Genomic DNA, 20,813 nt, shown 5'->3' with positions numbered 1-20,813 from the left:
GATTTCAGGTTATTTGGTTGTGTGAGGGTTTTGCATGACACAACCTAGCAGTTGGCATCCTCCACAAGACAGTCTGCACTCGCTGGCATTGCTCAGGGAGTGAGACAGGCACACCATGGTGCTCTCTGGTTTTACTCCTTGCTGTCATGATGCTGCAGTCTAGATACAGCCACCTCAGTATGGATGGTATAGACTGATTCAGCTCTGTTCTGTGTGGGTTTTTCCAACATCTTTTTTTCATCAAAGATTTGGTTCTTGTTTCCCCGACCCACCTCTCAGTAATAAAAGCTATGTGAGGCTTCCTGATTAAGGTGGATTTTTCTGCCTCCTTATCAGCCTCGTCTAGAGCTTCAACACCTGCTTTTACTGTAAGCCAGACCTTCCCTCTCCCACAGGGAATGCTGCCATGGCTTGTGTAGCTCACACCAGACACCTTCTTCCCCCGACTCTGCATTATAAGCATGGAAAAGCTCTTGGAGGTCTTTACTGGAAGATCTTTTTCTTCCTGGTACTTGTCCTCCTTCTATTTTAGTCTCATTCGTTTTGAGACAAACCTTTTCTGGATTGTTAGGGAGGAACAATAGACCACACACAAAACTGAGAAAGGCTGAAACCATCTGTCAGTGAGTTCCTACTCCATATATAATTTTCTGGGGTGATAATATTTGTACATGTAGCGGAAGTGAATCTGAAATACTCCGATTCTTTCTCTAAATATCAGTGCCTAAATACTGTTTTCTAGTGGACTGACCTGTACTATCCTCCCTTTTCCTTCCCAGGTCTGTTCTTGGTTAGTTGACTGGATTTGCTCTGAGCAGACATAGTTACCCACCACTCCTCCTTCCTGCTTTCCTGCACAGCAAAGTCTGAGAGCCATCCCTACCTGCTGCTGGCAGAGCAGCCTTATGCTAAGCTCAGTGCAGCCCATCCCACTGCAATCCCACAGGAGCATCAGGCATGCCAGAACCCAACCCCTCAGCACCTGGCTTTTAGCAAGTGGCTCTGCGTGTTGGCTCCAACTCTTCCATTACATTACGTCATATACATTGGTTCTTCTGGATGATTTCCCTCTCCTTCTCATGTACTTCTGCTGCTCATCACCTAATGAACGACGATAAATTCCTTCCATTTTTGATTTTGTAATTCAGTTTTATTAGCAGCTTATTAAATATTGGAATGTGGTGGTGTTTCCACTCCCTGTGGTTCTGTTATTGTGCAGTTTGCCAATTTGCACATCAACTGCCACCAACAGAGTTGCCCAGGGATACAGTTAGAAATTTTCTGTCCTTAGTACAAAGAGGCAGCAGTGGTGTGACAGAGAGTGCATGAGTTGGAGGGGGCCTGTGATGTTCTGGCTTGATGCCCACAGGTTACCCTGTTTGTTTGTAAGCATTTCAGCTTTTCTGTAAGGAACTCTGATTCTTCTTTCATGGTAGAAAAGAGTCAGGCCAGGGCTAGTTATATCCTGGGAATAGTTATCCAGGGCTAGTTATTGTCTGGGACAAGCCACGAGACCTGTGTCTGTTTGATTGGGAGGGAGAATGGTATCCATTGCCTTTATTTTGCTGCAGATACTTTATCTGGATCTCTTAGAAGTCAGAGCAGTTGTCTTCCCCCAAGAGTTTGCTGATACTGCTGGGAAGGTCATCTTCATGTTCTGGCTTTGGCCTGTGCAGGTTTCTTCCACCAACAGGTCATTCTATCACCTGACTGCTCCCAGGGCCTCACTGAGAGACAGAAGTCCAGCCTGTGCCATGGACTTGCTCTGCCAGCATAACCAGAGCTGATAACCCAGAATGGCGCTCCAGGGTGGCCAGCCATCACGTGTTCTGCCAGAAAAGCCTTGGCTTGATCACCTTACTCTGAAGGGGCAGCTTGGCTCCTGGCTGTTCCTCTGTGGGGTTTGGCTGCATATGACACAAGCTTGTTCCTGCTCACCTGAAGGTCCAACCTGTTCTTTAACCCTGACCCCCTGTCTATTTTTGTTCTCAGTTGTAGCACCCAAGTACACAGTGGAGCTGGCCTGTGGCCTGGGGGCCACCATCCTGCTCGTTGTGGTGCTCATAGTCATCTATCACGTGTATTGGCTTGAAATGGTCCTCTTCTATCGGGCTCATTTTGGAACAGATGAAACCATTCTAGGTAAGGAGTTAAAATGCTTTCTTTCTTTTATTTATCCTGCTGCAGGCCCTTTATTTTAATAGAGGAGTTTTCCTATAAGCTATTTTTAAACCTCTTCACAGCATAATAACATTCTGACCTTCCATTTCTCTATCTACATGCAGTTGTGTGGGTCATTGCTCATTAGAGCAAGAGGAGTCAGGCTTTTGGCTCAGGAAAAAGGAGAAAGAAGTCCTCTGTATTCTCTGCAGAGGTGGAGCATGGACATGCCAGGCTCCCCAGGGCCCTGCCCTGCTGATCTAGCTGTATCATCCAATCTAGAGATTGTCAAGATACATCATCAGGTTTCAATAAGTCCCTTGTTTCCCTGGTGACTCTCTGTAAAGGATTCATGATCTGATCCAGAGTGATCAGCTTTCAAATGTGGGAAGGCATCCAAAAGGATGGATGTGGAAACCACCGTTCTGTCCTCAGTTCTTCCCTGTGTTACTGGGAGTTCATTGCTAGGGACTCTGAGGTGAGATTTCTCCTCTGGAGGAGGAGGAGGGTGTTTGAGCCCTTGCAGCTTGTGGTGTGAAGCTGCCACGGGGCGCGGCAGCTCTCGGAGGGTGTAGGCAGGGTGCAAGTCTCTGTCTGGTGGGGCTGCTCGTGTGGATAGACAGCAGCGAGAGGGAGCAGAGTCTGAGGTGTCAAAAGAAGCCTGGACAGAATGAGTTGGTCTGTGGGAATCTGTATTGTGGTGGTGTTCACAGGGGTGCCGGGATTCGAGATGAGAATCTTGACTCCATGTTTCAGAAGGCTGATTTATTATTTTATGATATATATTTTATTAAAAGAAAATGATGTATTAAAACTATACTAAAATAATAGAAGAAAGGATTTCATCAGAAGGCTTGAAAGGAATAGAAAGCAATGGGATGATAATAAAATCTTGTGACTGCTCACAGCCTCAACACAGGTGGCTGTCATTGGTCATCAAGTAAAAACAATTTCACATGCTGGGTAAACCATTCTCCAAATCGCATTCCAAAGCAGCAAAACATGGAGAAGCTGAAGCTTCTCAGCTTCTCAGGAGAAAAGATCCTAACAAGAGGATTTTTCTAAAATATGTCTGTGACATGACATGCCTTAACCTGCAGTGCCTGGGCTCCAAGTGAGCCTTCCTGCCTGCTTCTGTTGCAAGCCCAAGGCCCAGCATGGGCAGTCTCACAGGTGTCCTTGTGCCCTTTGTGTCCCCCCGTGCTCTCATGCTCAGATGGGAAGGAGTATGACGTGTACGTGTCGTACGCGCGCAACGCCGAGGAGGAGGAGTTCGTGCTGCTGACGCTGCGCGGGGTCCTGGAGAACGAGTTCGGCTACAAGCTGTGTATCTTCGACAGAGACAGCCTCCCTGGGGGAAGTGAGTATCTCACAGGGGGCTGTGCTCCATGCATGTCCTCTGTGTTGTTCTCTGAGGTATTGATCATTGATTGCAACAATCCTATTCAGATCATGTTTTGGTTTTTTCCCTGTCACTGTTAATGAATTCTTTTTAGTGTCTTCTAATTTTTTTGCTTCACATGACAGTATTGCAGATGCTCCTGGCCACCAAAATGGCTGCTGTGGGGATGGTGTTGGTTGTTTCAGTTGCTCTTTCCAGGAGTGTGCAGGAATGTCAGCATGGGGAACCGGAAAAACTGATCTTCATGCAAGCCCTCTGAGCTGCCTTAAAAACTTGGATAAAGTCAAGGCTAGAAGAGGCAGGGAAAGTGTTATACTTGATCAGGTGACAGAGGGTAATTGAGAGTCCTTGTAAAACCCAGGAGTGTCTACTTCAGGAAGGAGTGGAAGGTGTCAAAGCTTCCAGTGAGAAGATAATGTGCATCCCATTCACCCTCATTAATTGGGGAGTTTGTGTCTAATATGGCATACAATTTAGCTGCTATCATCAAAAGGACTTTGTTGCAGGTAGTGAGACTCATCTATTCAGTAAGATGTAGTCCTTTTTTACTGTTTTGAGATAAACCATACAAGGTTCTGCACATAATGTGTGCTTCAGAGAGGCAGGGAATCACCAAGAATGGAAGTTTGTGAAGCTGTCCAGATACACATACTTTCACTGAAGTTCCACAGCAAGGGCACAAATCTAGACAACACTCTTGATTTTTAGTTTTTTGGAGGTTGAGTTGGTTGTATGATCCTGATGCCTGTTAAAAGTTCAAAGTCCAAATTTCTGCCAGTGCAGACCGCCCTGCTTTGAATTCATGGGCTTTGGCTCAGGACCCCAAAGTTATTTTTTTTGGTGACAAAACCTGTGCTGGGAAAGTCTGTTGGAGTGTCCCTTTTGAGTAGGAACAGGAGGGACTGCTGGATTCTCAGCCCACCTACCTAAAAAAGGGAGCAGAATTAGTCTGGATTCTATTATCTTTCCCTCCTGGATTGTTGCCAGGATTTGGGAGCACCTTAAAGTTTGAGAGTAAATAAATACGTGTGTCTCAGTGAGACAGCTGCAATCGTAGTGCTGTTCCTCCTTGAAGAGAGCCTGAATGATGTGGCATGGCACTTTCCAGACTCAATTTCCTTGATGCCAGTGTCAGGCTCAGAACAGGTTTGCTCTGAGCCATTTTCACCAGATGTCCATCTCCCTCCTGTTCCCTCTGCTGCTTCTTACCCTGTTCACTTTAGAGGGTGTCATTTTCCTCCCAGCACTGCTCTCCTGGGCTCTCTGTCCCACACCTTACCCCAAAGGTTTCCATCTGTGCCCCCCTCAGTCCCTGCCAAGGCAGTGCCAGCCCTGGCAGAGTGCTGCCGGAGTGATTTGTCACCGCAGTGCCATCCGTGATGCTGCTGGGGCTTCCCCGGAGCTTCTTAGCCAGGATTTGACTAATCTCCTTCTCAGGAAAGCACAGGGGCCAGGAAATAGCTTTTGGCAGCTGGTGTCATGCCTCCAGAGCGTGCATCTGTGTCATGGGTAGAGAGTTATGTTGTCCTTGATGAAGAAACAGTGGGAGATGGATTATCCCGTGAGTTAGCTGACAGGAACTAATCAAATGTGCTTGACAGCTAAATGAAGCTGTCTGTCAGCATTATTTTACTCTCCATTGTAATTTCTGACCAGTCAAGAGTGTTCCCTTATCAAGGAAGTGTGGAAGATCCTGTAGCAGAGAGTACAAGCACCCGGATTCACACTTACAAGGGATTTTCACATTAATTATAGACGATGGCCAAGGACAGTCTACCTGCAGATGTTAGAAAATTAAAGAGGATCCACAGTTACCATGACATTTCTCTAGCTCAAAGGATGTCATTTTTTGGACACTTCACTGAAAGTCCTCAGAGTCAGTTCTAAAAATGCTCTAATCTGCTTTCATAGATGACGGCAGCAGGAGCAGATGGATGAGTAACGGGAGTTAGGATGGTAGCATTACCAAAGCAAATTATCCCATGAGGACACTTGGGGACAGTGTGAATACTTACTTTGTGTGGGGAAACTGAGGCAAGAGGAGTGAAGGGAGTATCCAGAGTCATTCTGGACATCTGCCAGATGAGGATGTAAGCATAGACATTCAGGCTTCCTGAAGCCTCTTCAGAGTGAGTCTTTCCCTTGAGTTCATGTGTTATGCAGCTGGCAGTTTCCCTGCTTTGCTCCAGATAGCCTCTTTTCCCCCCTCTCATTAGAAGGCAGCTAAATCTCAGCCTGAGATCAGAAGCCCTCTTGGCCACAAGGCATCCTCACAGCACTGGGTGGTGTCACTGATGTGTAGTACAGTGACTTAGGTGTAGCTCTCTTGGTTATCTCTGTGTAGCATGGGAGGAGGACAGGCATCTATAGTGAGTCTGGAGTGATGGAGAATATGCCACTGGATGGGGTAGTGGGAACCAGACCTGGTGTAGGAAGTCCCACCTGGAGTCACTAACAGGGTTGGGAAGCACCAGTGTAGTCTAGAGAGAGCCTCCAAGGGATTTATTGTCCCCTTCAAGAGTCACTTGCTGTCACAGCAGCAGCTCAGCAGCATGTTCTTGAGCATCACTAACCACCTCAATGTTTCTTTCTCCCAGTTGTCACAGATGAAACCCTGAGCTTCATCCAGAAAAGTCGGCGTCTGCTTGTTGTCCTGAGCCCCAACTACGTCTTGCAGGGGACACAGGCCCTGCTGGAGCTCAAGGCTGGCCTAGAGAATATGGCCTCCAAGGGCAACATCAAAGTCATTCTAGTGCAGTACAAAGCCATCAAGAAGAGCAAAGTGAAGGAACTGAAGCAGGCCAAGGCAGCCTTGAATGTCATTAAATGGAAAGGCGAGAAATCCAAGTTCCCAAAGGGCAGGTTCTGGAAGCAGCTGCAGGTGGAAATGCCAGTGAAAAAAATTAGCAGGAGTTTAAGCCTTGATGGGTTGATGCATATCCCTGAAAAATGTTTGACCCAGTCAGAAAACAAACCAAAACACATCTCAAAAGTCCACAAGTTAGGCCAGGGAGTGAGGAGGAACTCAGGGTTTTTTCCATGAAGGACCATGTCCCAAGCATTTCAGAGGATAGTCATGTTTTCCCTGCAGCTTTGATATTGCTCTGTCATTAGAAATGAAGATGCAAACACCTGCTTTCTGCAAATGTATGTCCTTGTTATCAACCACACAAGCCCTGGGCTTAAGGTTTAAATTTGCTATCTAGGTGGGATGCATCCAGCACCTTGTGATAGCATGGCCAGTACTCCTAGATCCAGTTCCTGTGGGACCTTCATTAGCATCCAGGACAGAGCTTCTTTCCAGTCCTAAGTAACTTCACTCCTTTCTGGTCCTCAGTCCCTGTTGCAGAGGCTGAGGAACAATTTGCAAGGTGGCTCCTGTGTGGAGCCTTTCCTGCATGTCCCAGGTCTGTAGTCCCAATCACTTGTGGGATCACAGACTCCTGCTGCACTGTGGGGAGCATGGAATTTTGAAGCTCCTCATCTCTGTTCCCCAAATTTCCTTTGAAGCAGATGCATCCAGATAGTTTGGCCATGGGAAATGGCTGTTACAGAAGTATTAAAAAAAACCCCACAACTGTACTGGGTGCTATTTGTATTGTAGCACATGTAGGAACAAGTGTCCCAATCTCTGGGACTCTGCAGTCTCACAGGTGCCCCAGACCCTTCAGAGCTGCTTGTAATCCAGGGAAATCTCTCATGAGTGCAGGCTGTGGAGCATGTGAGAGATGTTTATTTGTAGAGTAAACTCAGGGACTTCACAAGCACTACAAGGAACCCCAATGTACTACTGAACCTGCCTACTCTCTGTGCCACTAGCTGGGGGAAAGCATCATGCAAGGTGCTTCCAAGGTCTTTGGCATAACATGGATATAAGTACAACTCAGAAGGACACCCCAGAAACTTACTTGAATTTCCTAAAAGCTACTAATTCTGTCCATGTAGGTAAGACTGTGAGGACAGGCTGAGAAAGCTGGGGATGTTCTCCCTGGAGAAGGCTTTTTGTGGCCTTTCAGTGCTTAAAGGGAGCTTACAAGAAAAGTGGGACAGACTTTTTAGTAGTGCCTTTTGCAATTACCCCTTTATGGACAAGGAGTAATGGTTTTAAACTAAAAGAGAATAGATTCAGACTACATTGAAGGAGGACATCTTTTACAATGAGGGTGGCAGAACACTGGCACAAGTTGCCAAGGGAGGTGGATACCCCATCCCTGGAACCATTCAAGGCCAGGTTGGACAAGGTTGTGAGCAATCTTATCCAGCTGAATATATCCCTGCTTATTGCAGGGAGGGTGGCCTTTCAAGGTTCTTCCCAACCCAAATTATTCTATGATTTTATAATGACTCTCTTCAATACCTGGTTTTGAACAACGTCGCCACTTCTAATTCAGGGTTTAGGTTTCAACTAGCTTTGGCTTTACAAAGCAAGTCTCTCCCCATCTTGATTCTAGCCCAAAGCTGCAGAACAGAGAGTGTATCTCAGCTTCTGCAACATTTGCACAAAACAGAAGCACAAAACCCTGCTGTGTAGGTGTCCTTGCTTCAGCAGGAGAGGGCATGGTGAGTTAACCTCTATCACGCAGTTCATGCTGAGGAGGGGAGTTTAATCTCTCCTGTAGGACAAACCAAATCACAGTGGGGCCCTGGCATTGACTGGTGCTATGGTTCACAATGTTGTCAAATAAAACTTCAGGCTCTGGAGGTGTCTCCACACTCCTGCAGCTCTTAGTGCAAGGACCTGCCCACTTAATTGTGGACTTCAGTATTACACACACCAAGTGCATACTTATTTTTATTAGTGATGGTTGCTCCTGAGTCACCTTTGACTCATGCATTTATTCTCTTGGTGTCCAGTGGGTGAGGCATTAGCATTTATAATGGTACTATAAAAGCACTACAATTAGGAGTCTATGCACTATTCACCCAGCTGAGCTGGGAGCTTTGAGGGCGTCCCAGTAAAAAGCCCAGCCTTAAAGGTGTGGGACTGGATGGTGTCAGGAAAACCTTTTGCCCTTTGCAAAAAGCATTTTATTATTAATAATGTTATTCCAGGGCTGCAGGGAGCTACAGCCCCCCCATGCCCTTAGTCAGGTACTGTATGTTGTGTTTAGGAATGGCACCCCACAATTCAGGGCTCCCCCTGAAACCATGTGCCCCTCATTTCCCCCTCCCCCTTCTTCTGCAAAGCGAGGGAGAGAAGAATTGGAGGTACAAAAGGTAAAGATCCTGCCATCAGATAAGAAAAATTTACTGGAAATAGTAATGAGATAAGAAAATTAATATTAACAACAACAATATTGGTGATAGAGGGTACAAGAAATGAATAATTCCCATGGACAAACCCCCTGATAATTTACCATTCCTTCTGCTGCCTTCACTGGCCCAGCTGCGCTGTGCTGGGACCCTTTCTCTCCAAAAGAGACCCCCTTCCTTCCACCCCTTGCAAATGCAAGGTGGTGTAGAATAACTTCAGTGTCCTGGATGTGCCCCCTCCTGACTACTGCAAAAACTAACCCTGTCCTGGCTGGAACCAGGACACTGTACAGATGTCTAACAAATAGGGCTTCTTTCTTACCGTCCTCTTCATCTTTCCCACCCCAAGTAAGCTTTGATTTAAGCAGGTAGAATTGCAGTCAGCTTCACTGGAGGCAGTGGAGCTCCTCATCTGCTCAGAGGTGCTTAAAAGTTTTATTATGAACTTTTCTACTGTGGTTGTCTGTGGAGGGACAGAGCTGCTTCCCACACTCCAGAAAACTTCATTTATAAGAGATAGCACCCAAACCCGTGCTCGGCTTTGTGAACCCATTGCAACCCTCTCATTGTGCCCAGCTTCGTCTTTTTGTTTGTGTTTTAAGCATCTCTGTAATCAGCTGCCAGATCTGCAGGCAGAGGGAAGGCCCTGAAGCCAAAACAGAGCTGTATTAGGTTCCATTTAATTTTTAAAAGATCAGCTCCCAAATACTCATAAATTGAATTGACATCTCAGACCTCACCACATCATATCTCACTTTTACCCGAGTTACCAAGAGGTTTTATGCTGATGTTTTAGTAAGTCTGATTATTTTAGGAAGTTAAATCCACCTCAGGTATTTTGCTGATTTTATTGGAAGAGTTGTCCAAATAATTAATAGGCCTGGACTTTTTCAGGCATACACTGCAGTCGCCTTTGGTGTCATTGCAACCCCAGAGCAGGGTTACTGAGAGACATCAGCAGAGCAGCCACAAGGCAAAAGGTGTGATGGTTTGGAAGGGGCCTGAGAGGTCAGAGGGAAGGAGCAGTGTGGAAGGAACAGTCCAGAAGCAGGTCCCACTCACCAGGAGCTTTACCACTGGCTTTGCTGGGTATTTCAGGCCAAGGGTAAAGCCCAGTCCCAACTGTAAAGCAGATGTGCAAGTGCCTCAGATATGCCTGTCATTTCATTCTATTCCACATGCAGTTTCCATTGTGGGATTCTGTCACAGCATCCATCTGAATCAGTTGATTTGAGTTTCTGTGCTCTAACCTAACATTTATCAACATGCAGCTCATACAAAGTTCCTCATTGTTTTTTCATTGGGAAACAGTGTGGCACAAATTGGAAAAAATATCTTCCCTTCCCGTGCTGTTTGATGTTGTACAGCTGTTGCAGAGTTTTCCCTTTTCTGTATGTTTTTGCCTTTGTGTGATTTGGTTTGTGAAGTGTCAGTATTATTTTATTTTGCTTTTCAATAAAACATTTTCATTTTTGCATTTCAGTCCTTGTGCATTTCTCATAAGTACCATCTTCCCATTACGTCTGCAAAATGCTGTTAAAGATGATTGTGCGTAGTCCAAGCATCAAGATCATTTGGGGCTTCTCCTTGGAAGGGGACATTTTCCTGGCTGTTTCTTGCTGTGCCTGCAGAGGCACCTGAGCTCCCAGGACCACCCAAGCAGAAACACAGTGGCACACAGCACTCAGATGTCTCACAGCAGTGAACACTTGCACACAGAAAGTCTCTGATCTGAAGAGTGCTCACTTGGCAATCACCAGACAGAAAGATGGGAAGGCAACATAATCTCTGCTTTAAATATCAAATCAGAATTTTAGAAATCTGCCAAATCCACAGAAATCAAACTCACTCTCGGGCTACTTTGCCCATCAGTTTCTAGGTTCAGTGAGATTCATATTTTCTCATCCAAGTCACTTTCTTGCCCATTTCCCATGTTTGGCTGCCTGCAGGTAAGTTGAGAGACAGCCCAGCACTTGCAGACCATTAGCAAAATGAGTACCTGTGACCATCTTTGCATTTGAGGTTTATGGATATAGGATCTGTGACCATAATCCTTATAATCTGTTACATCTTTGGGGTGAACTGGGGAGACACAAGTAAACCAGTAAAAATAGGCAGTGCCTTTTGTAAACATTTAGTAAAGATGGAAGGTTTTGTAGTAAAAAGCAGATAACCAAGAGTATTGAATCCCCAGGTACCTGCAGTGTTATTGCTGCCTGTCCCATCCAGTGCTGTTTCACTGAGGGGGAAGATCCTACCTGCACACTGTGAAGTGTCTGCTCAGGATTTTTCCTGAGCTGGGTAAACATTGCAAACTGAGCATCCCAAGGTATCCTGGTCAGCCAAGTCTAAATGCATCCCTTTCTCAAAATCAAATATATCTTTGGAAATTTGAACACCTTCCTTGCAAAAAAACCCAAACAACAAGTCACAAAATAAAAAAAGACTGTCGAAAAACATGAGTGTCAAAATTAAAAGTCTCAAAAAGCGTTGCAAATTCAAAATTGATAAAAGAAAACCAGCACTGTCACCTCAATCAAAACATTTCATTTCAGCAGCATCAGAGTCATTCATGTTAATTGAACCTGGGCTTTTTGAACAGGCAGGTAGACCTCCTAGGGGCTGCTCCTGCTTACATTTTGCTGTGGTTCTGTGATTCCAGTTTCAAAAAGAAAGACCTTTCAAACAGCAAAAGAGCTTTTTCTTTCACAAACTGTTGAAGCCTGGCTGTTTTCAAAATAGATTTCAATCACTTGTAGAAGAGTTTGAATGAGGTCTGGACTTAGGAATTGCTGCCAATTCTTTATGCCTTTGAAACAGGGTGGTAAAAACATGTCATGGTGGTAAGTGACGACTCTGACAGAACTGACTATCATCTACTTTTAATTCCAATGAATCAGTGTTGTCCTGTGTGTGTTGGGGGTAAAAATCCCACTAACCTTTTTATACAAGAAGAAAAACCCCTCAAAACAATTTGATTTTAATCCCAGAATTTTATTAACCAAACAGTGCCCTACTTTCTCCATTAGCATTTTACTGTATGATCATTTTTTCTATCTGGGTCTCCAAATAATCTAGTGACAATGAGTTTTACAGCTAGTCATACTTCTTTGAAAAGTACTGCTCTGTACCATATTAAAATAAGGTGCATTCAGATGCAACACAGTGCGCCTTTTGCTGTGAGATAAGAGACAGCCAAGTGCTGGGAGAATCAAGAGGCATTGCCATTGCAGGGAAGGAACAGTATTTTTATTCATATAAAGGAGCAGTGTTCCACTGTCAGGGAGAGAGGAGAGTCTCCAGCCTGAGGAATGAAGGCTTTAGCAGAAAAATGGAAGGGAAGCAGGAGGTAGCTCTTCTTCCCAGAACAGCTCTTTGAAAGACATTCCTAGAGGCAGATTTCTCTCTCTGAATTTGCAAGAGCTCTTACTCTAATGATCCTTGTCTTGCTTGAACACCAGTTTGTCCTTGGGTCCCCTCTCATCTCAGGCACCAGCACTTAGTAAGTGTATGGGTTTTTAAAGTTTTTTCCTGTTTTATTACTCAGCTTTTGTTAAATTGCTGAGTGCCACAGCCATATAGTTCCCATCCTTTCCACTGCTCACCCTTTAGCCACTACACTTTCAATATACTTTCTGTGTCCCAAGCCACAGGTAGAAGTCCAAGGACATCCTTCAGGTTTGCTGCTTTTCAAAACTGGTAATAAAAGAGATGTTGCTCTTGCCTGGCACCATTTCAGCTAAGCTTCTTCCTGAGCTTTACAACTTGCAATTAATCCCAAGAAATGCTTTGAAGGACAGTATTTCCACCCCCCATCATGCTTAGGGGAACTGGTGGAGGGGTTTAAGGCTGACATTTTTGCTTTCTAAATTTGGAGGTTTCTTCTTAAAGGTGAGAGAGCATGACAGGGGCGAGATGGGTCAGCCCCTGCAGTTTGAGCTGGGGCAGGATGACGTGATTGCTTTGATCCCCTAATGCAAAGAATTGCTCAAGTTGTGGCCAGGTGGTTCCCAAACAAGACCCACCCTTTATCAAATACCTGCACTTCTCTGGGCGTGACCGGTGCTGTGCAGAAGTCAGAGTACAATCATGGCATATCCTGGCTTCTCATTTACCTCCTCAGCCTTCTCAAAAACCCTCTGCACAGCACAAATGCTGCCAGCAGGAGAGTGGGCAAGTTGAAAGTCACAGAGCTTGTGCCAGGTTTCCCTCTGTGGGAGGAGGGATCTGTGCAGGTATGCCACCAAACAGCTTCCTCAGCTTTTCTCTCCCCACTCCCTCCTCCTTGTGCACCCCAATTCCTCTGCCCTTGTACTCTTAGATACCACTGAAGCCGTGTTCGACTTCATCCAGAGGAGCCGAAGGATGATCGTGGTCCTGAGCCCCGACTACCTGACAGAGAAGAGCATCAGCCTTCTGGAGTTCAAGCTGGGCATCATGTGCCAGAACGCCATCGCCACCAAGCTGATCGTGGTGGAGTACAGGCCGCTGCAGTGCACCCACCCCAGCATCCTCCAGCTGAAGGAATCCGTCTCCTTCGTCACCTGGAAGGGTGAGAAGTCCAAGCGCTCGGGCTCGCAGTTCTGGAAGGCGCTGCGGCTGGCGCTGCCCCTGCGCAGCCTGAGCGCCAGCGCCGGCTGGAACGAGAGCTGCTCCTCGCAGTCCGACATCAGCCTGGACCCCGTGCAGAGGAGACGGAGCCGCTTGAAAGGACAGCCCGAGCCCCGGGGCGCCACTCCTGTGACTCTGACCCGCGCAGGGACGGCCTCGGCCTCCGAGTCCAAGGCCAAGCAGCGAGCCAAGCACTTCCTGACATGCCGGTGCTGCGGGACCTCCTGCAATGGCAGCAGCAGACACAAGCAGCAGGCCGTGGCCGAGCCCAGGTGGGACAGTCACCTCTGCAACCCGGGCTCGGGCCGGCCCCCGGCGCAGGGCCCTCAGGGCAGGGGCCGAGCCGAGCCCCCGCCGGCGCAGGGTCCCGCTCTGGCCCTCTGCCATTACAGTGACCTGTCAAACAACAACGACTTCTACGTACTCTGACCCACAGGCCGAAGCACTGCTGGTGCTGGCCCGCTGAAAGGAACTCACTGCGGCCTCAGGATATTTTTACCGTGTCACAGGCTGGCACGGTGCCACTGAGTGTCACTGCTCTGCCTGCATAGAGGACTGCAGCAATGCCACTGCAGGTGACCTGGGCCAGGGACCTGCAGCCACGCACAGAGCAGCGGCTGGGGCCTTCCTGCCCGGCTGCTTCTCCTGAATTTAAATTACAAAGTGGAGCTGAAAAGGCGTTTCTCTGGCGTTGCTTTTCCACACCGTGGCTGTGTTTGCAGCAGGGCTGCTGCAGGGGTCGGGTGCAGGAGGGCAGGGCCCCAGTGGGGCCTGGGAGGGAGGGAGCAGGGAGAACCATCCTGCTGGCAGTAACCCCTGGGGAAAGGGCAGCCTGCATTTTGCAAAGTCAAAAATTTTGCTAATGAGGGTAATGGGAGCCCCTGCCACTGCAGTTATGCGCTATGGTCTAAAAGAACTTGCTCAACAGTTTCAAGACAAGCCCTTTCTCTCGAAATAAAAATGATTTCTTTAACCTGCTGTTGTGAAAAGTTCCATAGGAACTGGTAAATGCTGTATGTTCACCAGGCAGTGCCTGGAGATGTGGTTTGCCCAAGCTGGCCGAGGTCACCTCCTGTTCCCTGAGCTTGCAGTGGGCTCCTGGGCTTGCTCCTTATCTCTGCTTCACCATATGAGGAATTTGTTCTGTCAGTTGAGAGGCCTTCCACACAGCAGGAAAGAAAACCATTACAGGGAATATGATTAAAAAAATTCTGTGAGTAGCCAATGAGCCCAGGGATAGGAGCAAGACCTCAGACGCTCACAGAAAACCTCCGGCGCTGAATCTGAGGGGTCAAAACTCAACCACACTTCATTAAATAACCAAAAGAGCCTTTGAACAGTCTCCCTGGGGCTGCTGTTTCATCAGTCTGTTGAGCTGGCTGTCAGTAGTGTTTCCCATTCTTCTCCTGCACTGAAAACTTCATTTGCCTCATTCCACATTGTGTAAGGACTTCTCTCCCTACCAAGGAAGGGTGCTAATCCTGGCAGCCAGTTGCTCGCCTTCAGCTGATGCTTTGCCACGACAGATCTGCTAATACACTGCATTTGTTTCCTTTCCCTGACACCAAAAAAGGTCTCCTTCACCACTCTAGTCAGTCCAATAATTGTGTATCAGATTGACAAGTAATTATTTTTCTTCTGCCTTGAAAATATGATCTGAGCCCTTGGGCTACATGGTCTGGTGGCCTCAGGACCTTTATCTGATGGCCTCAGGTGAACTTGCTGGAGCTGTGAGGAAGAACAGGGCATGTCTCACCCATTTTAATAGTGCTGAAGTCCAGTTATAATTCATATATCACTTTCCTTCCCTCAGCAGACCCTCTTCCTCAGTATTGCCCTGACTTTTTTGTTCCTTTCCTTCTGAGATCAAGCACAGCTGACAGCTCTCCTGTTAGAAGCGTCTGTGAGCTGAATCCTAACAGCCTCCTTCAACAGACTGAGAAATAGAAACCAAAAAAACCTGGTGCTGAGTCAATCTAAATAAAACAAGGGCAACAAACCCCTACCAACTCATAGGAGTTAAAAATTCAGATACTGGAGAAGTTTCCAGGTGTGGATTTCTCTCTGATTTCCATCAGAAACATTGTAAATTGCTCAGAAAAGCTTTGTCCATATGTGGCTATTCTCAGTGATCAGATGAGAAGCAGGAATGAGATATTTGGAGAGCAAGCTGACACAGTGCAGGATGTGTTGTGAGACATAATCAAAATGCCATGAAATTACTCCAGTTGCTTACAATTAAATGTGGGATGGTACTGTCAGTGAGTCTGGTAGTGATGAAGAGTGCAGCTACAAAATATAAATAATTTGTAATCAATCAGCCTCCAGAGTCAACATATTTGTTATTTGTTGGCATTTAATCAGCTTTTATTTATGGACTTTGCCCTTATTTGAGTGTGGTATTGTCTCGGTTGACTACAACAATGCAAAGATAGAGGAAACAGCAGCTGGAACTCCTCACAGATGCATAAAATGGCCAAATGCAGCCTTTTGGGGAAAACTGTCATCTCTTCATGAAAGAAAAAATGCAAACTAGTAATGACCATTGCTTTTCCTGATGCTTCAACAGAGCCAGTGCAATTTTACCACTTCTTTTCTGACCTATCAAATGGATCCAGGGTCTTGTTTGCTCTCATAACAAATACTGAGACATGGTGGATTTCCAGTGTGTGCAGAGACCCTGCCTCCCAAGGCCCAGGTCCCAGAGGCCAAAGGCACATCATGTTGGAGGGATGTCTGAGCAAGGATATGGTAAGAAATCCTAGAACCACTTTCCACTGGTTTGTCTCTCATGCTGAGGAAGGTGTTAGAGATACCCTATATCTCATCTCAATGTCCTACTTTAGGACCAGAACAAACTCATTGCAGAGTTGAATTCTGCTCTCTGAAAATCTGTTAAAATCTGTTCATGTCCCATCTGACACCGACTGGTGCAGAGGGACTGTACTCACTGCTCTCTTCTCTGGTACCCGTGCATTTGCCAATTAAATACAAAAATGTCATCATTTCCAAAGTTAACTGGCAGCACAGTATTACAACCTCCTTCACCCCCCATGGTTCTTTCAAAAGAACAGTTCAGCAGGAGCAGAGTTAGTATATATGTAGAATTTCTACTGTATCTTAATATAAAAACACTCATACAAACTTGAATACCTACCTAAGCATGCAATGGTAGAAGGCTACCAGGTAATGATGTGCAGAGCCATTTGTACAATATTTCCACTGCTTCCTAGAGGTTTTTAAACTGTGGAAGGCTGGTGCTCTCAGGAAGACACTGAACATGGGTAACTAAACAGTTAGGGGACAGAGAGAAGCCACATGGTCCATCTCAGCATCAACTTGTCTTTACTTTAGTGACTGCAGTGACTGTCCTGCTGCCTAGGAGGTCTCTCCCTAGCAAGTGCCACTGGATGTGCCAATAATGGGCTGCTCCTCACATCTGAAATGCCAGATGTATCACTAACCTGCGAGAACTAAAAGAAACTCTCTTTCTAACATCAAACAGATTTTTATTCTCATCTGTTACACTAGATGCTGATCTCAGAGCATCTGATTTAAGTGTATTTATAGCAGACACTTTTCCAAACAATGACAAGATTGTGAAGGAACCAAGAGATGCCAGAAACAGGGGGAAAATGCTTCCAACCTTTAATCCTTGCTCCACATTTGTATTTTATCTTCTGTGGTTGATTCACCACCAATATCTATGAAGGGCAGCACCACCTCTAGGATGCTGTTTGCCCTGTGTGACACACCCAGCCTAGGAGTATAACCCAGAGCCATGTCAAGCAGGGAAGGGCAGACCATATCAGGGTCTATAGGGGGATATATGTGCTCCCTGCTCACCACCCAGGCATTTGGCCTCACTGGGCATCCAAAGAAATGTGGTGCTGTTCTGGAAAAACGTACCATGCAAGCTCCTTTTGCAAAGGTGTTAATGACACATAGAGATGCTGCAGAATGGTTTACAGAAGAATATGACTTGAATTCTTTGTAGCACCAGACACAGTAATGGCCAGACATCAGGGGACACAGCATTTCCACTGATGTGCCTGTAATCAGGCTAACGATTTGTACTTCACTAAAATGTATCTGCCACAAACTCATTTGGCTTGAAAACGCCGATGAGTTTCCCAACTCATCAGTATTTGTTCAAGTGAATATTCAGCCTCAGCCTTAATATTGTCCCTGATTGTTGTGTAACGTGAGTTTTGCTTCCAGATGGGGTGATGGTTCTACTCCTCTGCTGCAGCAAAGAGACTTTTCAGGTATTTCTCTGTGGGAGTACTTGCACTCTGTTGCCAAATCATCTGACAATCCATTGCCCATGAAAAGATTTTGTTTTCCAAAAGGTTGTCTTCTTTCTCCTTGCTGTTAATAATTTTCAGACCATATGAGCCAGAGTGTCTCTCCTGTTGCCTGGGCTGAACAAGGAACTGAAGTCCCTGACCTGCAGGAATTCACTGCTTCCCACTGACTCTCTTCTTCATCCCACTGCATCTCAGTGGGAAACCGGACTTGATTGCCTGTTGTGTCCAACACATTTCCCAAGGAAGTGCTAGCTAGGGCTGAGGTGTCTCTGGGCATTCCACTGGCATGGTCTTAGATGAATTTTTGTTACAGTGCTCTGTGCCTGCTTGGGGCCAGTTCATCAGGCAAGGCAGATCACGTTGCATGCTTGGTGAAGCGGGAAATAGCAATGACAGGCAATCCTTGTTCCATCTGCCGTGGTTATTAGCAAATGATGTTTTATTTATCTCCAGATCAGCCATGAAGACACTGAGACACTGACTCCCATCAGAAACTTGTTCAATAACAAGTTTTTACCTTCTGAGATCTATAGGTTAATGGATGAGAACCAAAAGCCTACTATTAATGTGTGCAGGGTGATGCTTACAAAACATTACCACATCCATGTACCCACAGTTACAGCCAAGCTGGAAGTACTATTGATGGAAAAAGGTAATTTGGGAATATCTGATCCCATTGAGCTGTTTTCACTGGCTACTGCTGATTACAGTGACACCTTGAAATTCCACATGTGGGCAGTTACATATTGACAAGTCTGGGAATGAGCCGGCAGTGAACTAGACAGAATCACAAAGAACTTGAGTTTTCACAGCAAATCCCATTTCTTTGATTTTATTTTTTTCCCTCCTCTTCTGTCTTCAGGCAGAACAAAATCAGTGCAAGACAACATCAAAATTTTCCATGAAAATGGAAAATGTGTGATTGCCATTTAAAATTATATTTTATTCAATATAAACAAGTTTTGGAAAGTTTTTAAACAAAGCTCAAAATGTGCTATACTGAGAGTGTCAAAATCAGTCTGGTATTTCACTTCTGTTTGCTTACAGCATGCTTTGTTAAGACTAGTGCCTTTTAAAACATTTCAACTTAAATGAAAACAACATTTTCCTTTGGAAAGCAGATTTCATTATAAACACATCAGATCTGCGTTGGTTATAAATGCCCTTTTCTGCATATTGGCTCAGCACTCTCAGTTTTCAGGGTCTGCAGTTTCCCACTCTGCTAAGATTTATTAAAGATTTAGGTCAGTGCTGCCATGAGCTCCCTAACCAGCCCTCTAGCAATTGAAAAGCCTCAAACTATATTCTTACAGCTTGCTGGAAAAAATCAACATGTTTGCATATCAGATTATATCAGCTCCTCAAGTCACACTTATGTTTGTGTATCAGGTCCAAGAACTTGGCTGTGGATAATACCTTACTAGCTCTCTCCTCTGTACACTGCCAACACAAATGGGAATGTCTCTGCAGACAGCAATCCATGCCTTCTGCTTTGCTCTCACTCTTTCTGTGCACACTGTTGCCACTGAAAGAAAATTCTGCTCCATTCATGCTTACATTTTAATTGCCTGCTCCTTTCTGGAGGCAAGCAAGAGTAACATCTATCATTTTGTTTCACATCTCTGCCTCGAAAGCATCTGCTCCATTTGGGGATGCAGGAGAGAGCAGCTGGTGGCTCCCATTCAGTGTCAGCCTCCCTGGCACATGTTCATTTACCTGCATTTAACATCAAACAGCATTTCAAACTCACTCCCTATCCATTTCAGATCTGCATACATGAAGAAAAAACACCCCAAACCAGCCAACAAATATCTGATGTTTCCCTCTGATACCCACACGTTTTGCCAAGTTTCATCTACTCCAGCAGCACAATACTGTCAGAGTCCTATCTGACACAAACAATAGTTTGGGCTCATTTGTCACCAATCTAGACTTGAATGAAGAAAAGTGAGGGTATCTGGGCTATGTTAACATGTAGCTACTACCCAGCTCCTCAAATAACCATCAGATCCCCTGCTAGGCTTCTCTGTTAGTGCTGAGTCCCAGTTTTCTGCTGGCTTGGATTGATACTCCTTGTTCCCTTGAGGACTTCAAGGCTACAGTTTAATAAATGCCCACAGTGTCATCAGGATCCATTCATATCACTAATTTTAAGCATTCATTATTGCTTTTATTGGGGTTAGATAAGAAGATTTAAGTGGCTGGGCTAAGTTACCCTTTTCCCTGGGGACACCCTGCACTTCTGTTTCTTTTTGTTGTTATCAGTGAGCCAGACCTCTCCCACATGCTGCCTCTCACTCCTGCCAAGCTCCTACACACAGACATAATTGGGAAGATGCCCAGAGCTCAGTCCAAACTTAATGCTTTGCTCAGTCCAGCTCAACTGCTTGCAATTCCTCTTACATGAATTTTATGCCAAGGGGGACCCAAGGTCACCACTTTGTAAAACTAGATCAAGATGATTTAGCTTCCCATCTTCTTTTCTAATTTAGCTACCCCTGTGTCTTGCCTGTCATAGTCTGAAGCTTCCTGATAACCATTGCCATGCACACAAGCAGCATCCAAATATTTCCAGCTGCTCTGCACACTGCCCTGACTATTGGAGAGGGACAGACTTAGCAGGTGGCTGGGGCTCACCATCTGGCTCTACTCCATCCCAACCTGCTTGCTTGCTTTCTCTCTTATTCTTTTCTGAAGTACAGCAGTTTATCTCCTGTTCTTACACATCTCTGCTCTATCAGTAGCCAGATATTTCAGTCTCCAGCATATTCTTCCTCTCCGTCCTCCAGGGCTAAGGAACAGTGTGCCAAGTGCTGTGTGGATGTCAAGGGACTCCTCTAAGGGACTTTACTCTTATTTTGTGCAATCGCAGCTGTATGACAGCAAACTTCCTCAAGGTACACTAAACTTGTTCAGTTTGGCCCTGCTTGCAGTGCAGAGGTCAACACAACAGATGTTTTGGAGCACTGACTTCATCAGCAAGCCTGGCCCACGTCTGTGTGCAGACGTCTGTCTGTCTGCCAGTCACACAAAATGCTGGAGCAGCCGGATCTGAGCAGCCTGCAGGGTGTCACCTC

The 20,813-nt window shown here is 45.9% G+C and overlaps 1 protein-coding gene across 3 annotated transcripts in view; it reads left to right on the top strand.

The window, feature by feature from the left end:
- IL1RAP (interleukin 1 receptor accessory protein) overlaps window positions 1-14,404 on the top strand; it is a 50,329-nt gene extending 35,925 nt beyond the window's left edge. For 2 of the 3 annotated variants that reach the window (XM_064721111.1, XM_064721112.1), the window contains exons 9-11: window positions 1,993-2,142; window positions 3,377-3,520; window positions 13,137-14,404. In XM_064721111.1, the coding sequence (XP_064577181.1) occupies window positions 1,993-2,142; window positions 3,377-3,520; window positions 13,137-13,855 (1,013 nt within the window). In that variant the 3' untranslated portion in view covers window positions 13,856-14,404. Of the gene's footprint in view, window positions 1-1,992; window positions 2,143-3,376; window positions 3,521-6,159; window positions 10,311-13,136 lie in introns of those variants that run through there. The other variant, XM_064721114.1, reaches the window with a different exon arrangement.
- Window positions 14,405-20,813: the final 6,409 nt, after the last annotated feature.

The sequence above is a fragment of the Zonotrichia leucophrys genome, chromosome 9 (assembly GCF_028769735.1).
Source record: "Zonotrichia leucophrys gambelii isolate GWCS_2022_RI chromosome 9, RI_Zleu_2.0, whole genome shotgun sequence".
NCBI classification, from domain to species: Eukaryota; Metazoa; Chordata; class Aves; order Passeriformes; family Passerellidae; genus Zonotrichia; species Zonotrichia leucophrys.
Note: the sequence above shows the minus strand (reverse complement) of the source record. Positions and strands in the feature narration are given on the sequence as shown.